General features: G+C 39.7%; 2 protein-coding genes across 2 annotated transcripts; both read left to right on the top strand.

Moving 5' to 3' along the window:
- Positions 1-2,297: 2,297 nt before the first annotated feature.
- On the top strand, positions 2,298-4,313 carry LOC132979858 (TOG array regulator of axonemal microtubules protein 1-like). The gene is made up of 4 exons (XM_061045695.1): positions 2,298-3,325; positions 3,437-3,675; positions 3,804-3,962; positions 4,053-4,313. The coding sequence occupies exons 1-4, from the start codon at positions 3,221-3,223 to the stop codon at positions 4,177-4,179; spliced, it is 630 nt and encodes a 209-aa protein (XP_060901678.1). The 5' UTR covers positions 2,298-3,220; the 3' UTR covers positions 4,180-4,313.
- A 1,981-nt stretch (positions 4,314-6,294) lies between these two features.
- sebox (SEBOX homeobox) lies at positions 6,295-9,691 on the top strand. Its single transcript, XM_061045694.1, has 3 exons — positions 6,295-6,416; positions 7,201-7,406; positions 8,792-9,691. Exons 1-3 carry the CDS (start codon positions 6,314-6,316, stop codon positions 9,467-9,469), a joined length of 987 nt encoding a protein of 328 aa, XP_060901677.1. The 5' UTR covers positions 6,295-6,313; the 3' UTR covers positions 9,470-9,691.
- Positions 9,692-10,067: the final 376 nt, after the last annotated feature.

Raw genomic sequence — 10,067 nt, 5'->3', positions numbered from 1 at the left:
GCAAGATAGATGTTTGTCCTTCTAGGGCTTCCGTAAACGTAGTATTGTACGGCTTAAAAATAATGTCAGCGTTAGGGGGTTAGGGTTAGGGTTACATATTGTTTTTTTTTATTAAGAAATTATATTTTGTCAAACTTTTATTAGCTGGAGTCACTGCTTTCTATCATCCTTTATGAATTTCCCGCTGCAGAAATGGCTGGGCCCTGGGAATGCCCAGTGGATGGGTCGTCTAAGGATATGATTTAAATCAATGTATGCACATTCAATCAGTCGTGTTAGCACTAGCCTCCCGCCTAATAATAGCTCAATAAATAAAATGTGTGTATAGCTTTAAGAGGTAGTGGTGAATATTTAGGAGTAAATATGGTCATTGTTGCTTAAAATTAGGATGGACCATGTTTTTGGCTAACCTCCATGAGCCCTCCCCATGCGACTGGGCCCAAGAAAGCTTTCCCCTTTATCTCCCCTTATGGGTGGCATTGTACACAGGTGAGTGTGAGCAGGGGAGACTGGACCAGGGTCATTCCTGTCCCTCAGTTTGATCCATTTTTGAATATAAAATATGATAACGATATAAATATAGTAATGCAGATTCATCATGGTGTGGATCTTACTGTGATGTCATAATGAAGAGTTCTTTCACTAACTGAAGACACCTCAACATTCAAACTCAATACTCATTTTCACTCTGGAGAGCAAAGAGAGAGCACGCACTCATCCTAACTCGTGAAAGATTTAGTTGTGTATTTTGGAGGTGACTGAAAAGTTGTTCAACTTTGAAAATGTTTCTTGTATTTTGGAAACGTTTGAAGGAAAACAATGTTTTTGTAAGTGACCAACTCTACCTTCCTCCTGCTCACTCTTAAACATCTCTTATAAATGCATACAGAGTTTACTTAGCTCTAAAAAACCTCTTTGGCATCTTTGATAAGTAATTGTAACATTTTCAATTCAACTGTTTCTGTCTCCATGTTGCTCAGCTTTTGTTTGGTACTTTATTTCCTCAGCAAACTAGGAACCAGTATATACAGGACCCTGATGGCTTCATCAATGAGTACCACTTTGTGGACGTTAAGACTGCTGATAAAGCAGAGCTTGCTGAATGGCACAGACTCTGCACTGCATGTAAAGAGAATTATAATGACTTTATGCACAGACGTTGGCTCAACACACCAGGTAAGTTGAGAGACAAAATGTTGGGCTGTGGTGTTTGAACCTTTGCTGTTCCTTCCAAGTATTTTAAGTGTTTGTTGGAGTCTTATAGCATTGACATTTGTTTCAAAAATTAGACCTTAAGCTATGCATATTTTGTTGTGAATCTCAGCTACCATCAGCTGGGAAGGCGATAGATGGACGGTAGTGGCTTATAGGTATGAAATTGAGGACGCTGAGCAGAGCCGTCAGTACTCAAAGAGAGACTCCGTTCCTCAATCTCGACCCCCAGCTGCTGCTAAGAGGGCCCCTGTGCTGCCTCCAATATGTCCGTATAAAAGAAGGCGAATTTACCCTTTAAAGCTTGATGAAGTAACAGGTAAGTTCTTCTACTCACATAGTGAATAACTGAAGAACAAGCTTTAATTCATACATTTCACAGGATCATTTCAGTGTATTGTATGTTGATTAGGAAGGGAGAACAGTATTTTGACATTTTGCATCTTGTTGTTTAAAAGGTGACAAAGCAGAGGATGACTACAGCCTCTATTCTGCTGGACAAAACTCCCTCCCTTGTTCTCGACTCCCTGTTTCCACCAAGAGGGCCCCTGTGCTGCCACCACTGACCCCAAGGCCTCCAACAGGCAAATAAAGGTAGAGCTCGAGCAGGGAGGTTCCTGTGCCCTGTTACACCATTGGACGGTAAGATCATATATCCCTAATGATGGAAACATCTTTTTCCACAGGATCATTTCACTGTATTGTATGTTGATACAGAAGGGAGAACAGTATTTTGACATTTTGCATCTTGTTGTTTAAAAGGTGAGAAAACAAAGGATGACTACAGCCTACTGGCTGCTCATCAAAACTCCCTCCCTCACTCTCGACTCTCTGTGGCTGCTAAGAGGGCCCCTGTGCTGCCCCCCTTGGCCCCAAGGCCTCCAACAAGTTGTTGGGACAATAAAGGTGGAGCTCAGCCAGAGAGGTTACTGCGCCATTTAAAACATCTCAAAGGATCAGGTATGTTCTTCTGAACACATCCTGAATGATGTAGATCCATATTTTTCCATTGGGACCTTTTAGGTTTTATTGTATGTTCTTACACAATGTAACACAGTGTTTTGACTTTTGTATTTTATGGATTACCAGGCCAGAATACTGAAAGCGTCTGCAGCCTCCAGATGTACAATAATAAAAGGATTGAGCAAATGGAGTACTCTCAACACAACTCTGTCCCTCAATCTCGGCTCCCAGTTGCTGCAAAGATGTCACCTGTGCTGCCTCCTCTGACCCCAATCCCTCCAAAAGAGCCTCAAACAAAACAAAGAGGAGCTCAAGCAGGGAGGTTCCTGCCCGCTGTCAAGGGAACAGGTAAGGTCTTCAATAAACATTTAGATGAGTATAAAACAAGTTAATGGGTTTAATTAGCTTATTTAAATGTTTAAGTTAGGTTAAGTTGTTTGAAGGACTGAAAAAAAGTATTTTTTGATTTACCAGACAAGAAAGCATGGGGTGACCGCAGCCCCCAGACGGGAAAGAACACAAAGGCTGTGATGTCGCCTTTAACTCTGGCTGCAGAGAGTCTGAACCTCTGCTTCCAGCTGATCTCATCTGATGACTGGTAAGACACTGAAAGAGCATCACATGTACCACTTAGGGGATTTTATTATAAAGCACACTTAATTGCAGCTTCGCTTAATGTGCTTTACATTGAGGTTAAAAATATAGAAATACAGAAATGAACAATTGTTTAAATAATAAAGCATGAGCACAACCTTCATCAGACACACGTAACACGGCAGCTAAACACCAAAAAGCTTAAAGAAATAATAAAAACAGCTTCCCACACCAACCACAGAAAGGATCACATTTACACACACAGAGTAATTATTCATACACTTTGGAAGGTTTTGAGTTGTCCCCTTTCTTTACCTTTCCCATTCGTCATTGATTGATAAGTATCCAGTCAGCTTCCTTGTATCATATTTTCAGAAGCTGTTTTAACTGCAGGTTTGAGATTTTTTTTATCAGTGTGGTTAAGTACATTTTTTTAATTCTAACATGCAGGATGAAGAAAATTGAAGGCTTGAAAAGAGTTCAAGATCTTGAACAGAACCACTTGGAGGTCCTCAAAACCAAACTCCATGATGTGTGCCTGGTTCTCATAATGGAGGTATTTTACACCTGCCCCCCCCTTTGTGTTTCATGTAAATCACTACATCCTACATGTATCTATGAGTCTACTGTACAGTATGGACTGATGATGTTTATTGTGACTGTTCAGGTGAAAAACCTTCGCTCCGCTGTCGCCACTGAGGCTATGTGCACCTTAGCCGACATGTATGTTCGACTCCAGAAGGCCATGGACCCAGAGGTTGAGGCTACAGGCCAGGCCCTGCTGCTCAAACTGGCACAAACCACCAGCGCCTTTATTCATGAGCAGGCCAATCTTGCACTACAAGCCATGGTGGAAAACTGTAGCCATGCTCAGGTCCTTAACGCCCTGTTGAACAAAGGGCTCAGGTAAGAGGAGAAAAATCAATTGTATAGATTTTATCAGCAGGAGCATAAAAACTGAATACAAAAGTTGTTCTTAGTCACATTTGATTGGTTTGTTTGTCTAAATGTTTATTCATTTTGTCCCTCCATAGCCACGGTTGTGTTGCTGTGCGATGCAGCATGGCTCAATACCTGCACCAGCTGACTGACAGCATGGGAGCAGCACAAATCCTCACAGCCGGAAAAGGCATCACGGAGCGCATCCTCACAGCTGTCTCTAAGATCGCTATGGATGCTGCATTGGAAGTTAGGTTGGTTATCAAGTTCTTTGAATTTACTGAACATTGTACAATTTAAATTATTGAACATTCTTCTAAATGATACAAATCAATCTTTCACAGGCAACATGGACAAACCATCCTACTTGAACTGGCCCGCCAACAGGAATTTCAACTCCTGTGGAAGAAAATTATCCCTGGTGAAGAACGCTTCTACCTGGACAAGCTCCTAAAGAAGGCCAAGAAATGAAAAATGGCAGAGCCATTGTTTGTGTCAATAAATGTTTCATGAGCAAATTTACTGTTGTTTTAAAAAATGTTTTTGGAGTTGAAATAGCCTCAAACACTGAGAGTAAACACACTTACTGTTGTGGTGCCATCTGAAAAGGTCAAGTCTCCTGAGTCAATAATATTTAAAAAGTATTTCATGAACATCTAGTTTTAGTTTTCTCTATGTTTCTCTATTGCTGTTCATTTCCATTCTTATGCTCTTTGTGAAGCCCTTTGGGCTGCATGCTTCAATGTATGAAAACTATTTCAATGAAGCTGAGTTTGAGTTTTTCCTTTGCTATAATAAATATCCAACATATCTTTAAATCTGACACTTTCATGCAGTACAATGCATGACAAGCCTGACAGAAGTAGGCAGATGTAGCATGCCTTGTTTAATGAAGAAGAAAATCATATAAAAGCATAAAGTTAAGACACTGCTGTAGTTTAATATCTGCCAAATAAAGAAGTATAATTCAACAAAGAGAATCAATTTAACTTTAAACAAATACAGCTCAACCATGGTGATTCTGTAGAAGTTAAAATCATACTGAAGTATTCAAGCATTTTATTTTGAAGGCAATAACTGACCTGCTGGGAAACAGATGAAATCCTCCAGAGATCCAAAGTTTAAAAATCAAGCAGAGACCAGAATAAAAAAAAAAGGTTGATTCAGCTGCTCAAAGGATCCAGCAAACAAAAGTAGAGTTTAAAGTAAAGACTTCAGTGAGGCCAAAATATTAATTAAGATTAAGATAATTAAACAACACTTCAGATTATATTTCAATAATTATATTTCAATAATGTGAGAAGTAAGCGACAGAAGAAAGAAGACAGAATTGGATTTAAAACGTCAGAACCTGTCCTTATACAAGTGTAAAGGCTATGGCAAGAATTTCAGCAGATAAACATCTTTCTTTTCCATAAAGAATATATTTTCTGTGCTGGAGTCACTGATTTCTATCAATCTCTATACCTTGTGTATTTTTTGATTAAGCAGCAGCTTCTCATTCATTATGACCTTTTAGTCTCAACAGGTATTTTGACTACATGTGACCTTTCCAGTTGTGTTTATATTAAACATTATTATTATCTTTTCATTAGCATTTCCCAGATATTTTCCAATGACACTGTTGGGTGCTGTGTGTTTGTTGTTTTGTGTTTCCCTGTATTATTTACAGGGACAGAGAGCTCTCTCTCTCTCTCTCTCTCTCTCTCTCTCTCTCTCTCTCTCTCTCTCTCTCTCTCTCTCTCTCTCTCTCAAAACAAAGGAGCTAATAATTGATTTCAGGAAATCTATACCTGTCCTTTCCCCTGTTTGTATTAAAACAAAGTGTGACAGACAATAAAGCACATCTTTGATATTTCCTAATATTGTTCTAATAGACCTTCGTATTACTAAAAGGTACTTTTACTTTGATTATTTTGTCGGTTTAACTTCAATTAATATTTTTGAATATTTTTAAGGCCTCTTCTTATAGCCATAAAAATCTGGCGTATTTTAATAAAATGTTATTTTTTCTAGCTCAAGGTATATTCAGGAATCCAATAGGCCTAAAGCATTTACGTTAACTTAATAGGCTAAGTATCCTATCTGTAGAATCGATGCTATCCCACTTAACGTTTCATATTTCATAAGAAAAATACGTTTGTGTAAAGCACATTTTAAGAAACCAAAGTTTAGGCTACGAAGAAATCTCCTGAAAAAATCAGAACGATAAAAGAAAACAAATGATATAAATGAAAAATGTGGAAGAGACGTCGGAACAAAACCCGGTGGATTAATAATGAGGGATTATATGAGAGGTAAACAAAATATCAAGATAAACAAAGTGTTAAAATAGTCAAATAAAAAGGTTTTACCCAACATGATGACCTTTTCTCACATTGCTTTAAAAACAACCGATCAGGTCAAGAAAGCATCATGAAGCACCAAGACCAGATCCAGAGGTGAAAACACCTGGATTTGGAGGGTGTGTGTGTGTGTGTGTGTGTGTGTGTGTGTGTGTGTGTGTGTGTGTGTGGGAGGTCTCCTCTGATCTGGGTATATATAAGAGGTCACTCCCTCTCTGCAGAGTGTGTGTCACACTGTGTGTAGGAGAGTGTGTGTAGTTATGACTCTCTTCATAGACTCGGACTTCTCTTTACTCAAACCAAGCCCGCAGAGAGACATGATGGACTATAAGGGGATATTTGGAGAGCAGGATCAATGTAAAGGTGAGTTTAATGTCTTTAATATTTATGATCTTTATTTCTTGGTGTTGATACTTACTATTAAGTTTCCTGAAAAAAATACACAATGTATCATTCATGTAAAAAGTCGATTCAACTCGTTTTCATGAAATAATTGTAACTTTATTCACAATAATGAGAGCCGAAATCAGGAAGACATAAAATAAAATAAAATGTAGCTTAACACTTTAACCTGTTTGCAGTTATTACAAATATGTTAAACCTGTAAATGTTGTTAACAGTATGGGAAATATTTTACAGCATGAAATATGGCATTAACCCAAATGTCTTAACGATTAGGTAAAAATATTAGATGTGAAAACATGATAGTAACCCACATTTATCATAAAAAGTGTAGCCTATATAGGTCTATGTGCCAATAACTTAATTTGTAAAGTATCCTACAGTTAATAAAATGCTTTCTATAACTGCAAAGGTGATCAAATGAAATTAAACAAAACTTATGACATAGACCTATCTAATCATAGTCCTTTATTATGATAAAAATGAAAATTTGAATGAAAATATGTTGATCGATATTTTTTCTTTCTGTTTAATTTTACTGGATTTATGTCAATGTCAATGAGCCTCAAACAAGTGCGCAGAACTCCGCAACAATCCTGCCTGACCCTTAATTTAAACCCTTGATTTGCCTCCTTAAAAGACACGTTTTTCTCCTTTTCTCTCATGTTATATTTAATTTAATATTACTGTACTTTACGTTGCCTAGTTGTATTAGAATAGTTTCAATGTCCTCCGTCCTCCTCAGACCCCCGGGCTGACGGCGCGCTGTCCTCCCCGGAGCCGGAGCGAGCCGCCGGGCTGACGGAGGGCCAGAGGAAGAGGAAGAGGACCATCTTCAGCCGAGCCCAGCTGTCCGAGCTGGAGCAGGCCTTCGCTGTGACCCCTTACCCCGACATCACCCTGAGGGAGAGGCTGGCAGCACACACACACCTGCCTGAGAGCAAGATACAGGTAGGCTTTATTCAGTGAATGTCTGTGAATGTTTTGGAGTGAAACAATGACTAACAGGTCACGGAGGCAAGTTATCGTGTCACCAATAAGAGGGGAAATAAGAAAACAAGTAGAGGTCAGTTTTGTCATAAAGTGGTAATAATAAAAAAGCTTGTTATATCGGAGCGTCTGTTTGCTTTGATTTTCTGATCCAGCCGAGGAAATCATCTCTCTTACTTTAACAATGTAAGACACCCTTCAATAGGCTCAATTTCGATTCCAGTTTTCCTGTTTTAAAGGATGGATAATTTTAATTAATTATTGTAATAATCGATAATAAAATACAGAAACTTTAACTTCAGATCTTCAGACACATTTTAGCCAAAAGCTGCCGCAAGAGAGAGAAATGATGGCTCTGTCTAAATTCCATTAATGCATTGCGTTGCCAAGGTATTTGAACAACATAGACAGGAATTTAAAGCAATTTTTGTAATTAAAAAAATACAATTGCTCTATTGCTGTCTATACATTTATATTGTTGTTGCCATGGTATTTAAACAGATATCGATACTTTTCGACACTTTTACGTTTAAATTCCGAAAATAACGTTTTTAAGTGCACGAGATATCACAGTCATAGCTAGTGGCTATATAGTTAGAATAATATCTCAGGGTTAATTGTGGTGGAGGGGCCCACTGTGAGATCACCCCATTATGCAACCAAATGTCATTGTTGTCATTGAGATGGGGGATTGAAATTGTTGCAGCCATTAGAACTCACAGTGCTACAGCATACTCAGAGGTTATGATCCTTCTGCAGGTTCACCTACTGAAACCTTGTTACGAGTTTTACTTCCATAGAGTGACGTTCGATCGTCAAAGGGCAGGACACGTCAAAAAGTTATTCTTGCACTCTCCACCACTCCACCAGTTTCTCCTCCTTTTTGTTTTTTGGCTCAAAAGTAGTTGTAAATTTCCACAAGATGCATGATGGGAAATCATCTCAAAAGGAATCTGTATACGTTTTTGCAGTTAGTGACCCTGTATCCCCGGTCTTTGTAAAATCTTAGTCTATGACTAAATACTCTTTGAGTTGCCGACACATTGTCTTCACATGTGACAGGGTGTCAGATGTTGGTTGAGTTTTTTCAAAGTCTGTATTTTCTACAGAAGGTATTACCAGTTCTACCCTGATGTAAAGCGTCCTTGGGTCCCTTGATCCACGTTAGTCTTCTTACTATTATTATTATAATTAATTAGTTTTATAAGATCTAATAGGAAACACTTGAATTAACATTGTGTTAGCTTTGAAAAAACTAGCACATACCAGAGTCCAAACAAAAAGACATTTGATATTAAGTGTTATTAAAAAGACCCCGATGTCACAGCTCTATTGATTTTCCACAGGTTTGGTTCCAGAACAGAAGAGCCAGAAGCATCAAGACTGGGAGGTTCCCCAAGTCCTCCAAGTCGGTCCTGGCAGCTGGAGGTGTTGTGGATCCGTCTCCTGGGCCGGTCAGCTCCACTTTCCTCACCTCCACGGCCCTGGCAGACATTTTCAGACCTGAGCAGTCCCACACCTGTGAAGAAGTCCCACAGGTGTTCTCAGACTGGATCCAAATCTACAGCAACCCCATTTCATCACCTCAGCCCCCCGCTTCGTCATCCCTCCATCAGCAAACCCCCGAGCCTCGTCTGTGGGAGGAGGACCACTACCACCACCTCCACCACCATCAGACCCTAGGACAAGCTCTTCCCGGTTTCCTCCCTCAGCCGGGCACCAGGCAGCCCCACCATGCCGCCTCGACCCGATCCTCCTATCAGGCCTTCAGGAACTTCAAACCCCAGACTGTAGCAGCGCCCGGGGCTCATCAGGCCGTGTACAGAGGCGGACCTGGCAGCGGTGGTCACACCTCTGTAGACCAGGTGGTCCCGTCTCACCCTCAGCAGGTGTACTGGGAGGTAACTCAAGGACAAGGACACAGCCACCCACACCACCCACAGATGGGACCACAGACCTCAATGGGCTACATCTCAGACCTGATCTACAACGCCGCCATCGTCACCAACTTCCTGGAGTTCTAATCAGTCCGGACTTGGAGCGATACGAGCACAAATCTTACTGTTAATAATGAAAACCAAACTTTTCCCTTTGCAACGACTTCTGTGTCCAAACGTGTCGTGTGTCTTGAGCTGACTCCTCCTGAGACCTCCAAGACTTGTTCTTGTAGATTTTTATCATCTTGTGTTTTACTGCTGTATGATCCAGCATGGGCGTCATAGTGGGGGGGGGGGGGAGTGGGACTAACTTCCCAGGGCCCCCAATGGTGGAAGGGGCCCTTATTGGTCCTGAAATAAATCTGTAGTTTTAATTTGGATTTGTTTGTTTTGAAGTCGTCACTGTCAGAGTAAAGAGGAAACTGATGAATACATGAACATGATTCTTTACTCTTTCTTAACCCAGAAAGTAAAAATCTTTTAGATGCTTAAAAGCGATTCAAACGTGAAAATGATGCATTTATTACACAGTTTAATTCGTTTTTATTGTTTAATTTAAACTACAATAGAGTATTTTATGGTTTTAAACAAAGGTACAATTATTATTATTAAAAAAAGACCCAAAACAGATTTTAAACTTCTCTTTGATTCTGGTAGAAATAAGAAAATTTGATATATTTTTGAT

The sequence above is a fragment of the Labrus mixtus genome, chromosome 9 (genome assembly GCF_963584025.1).
Source record: "Labrus mixtus chromosome 9, fLabMix1.1, whole genome shotgun sequence".
Classification (NCBI taxonomy): domain Eukaryota; kingdom Metazoa; phylum Chordata; class Actinopteri; order Labriformes; family Labridae; genus Labrus; species Labrus mixtus.
This window is presented reverse-complemented; position numbering and strand designations above follow the sequence as displayed.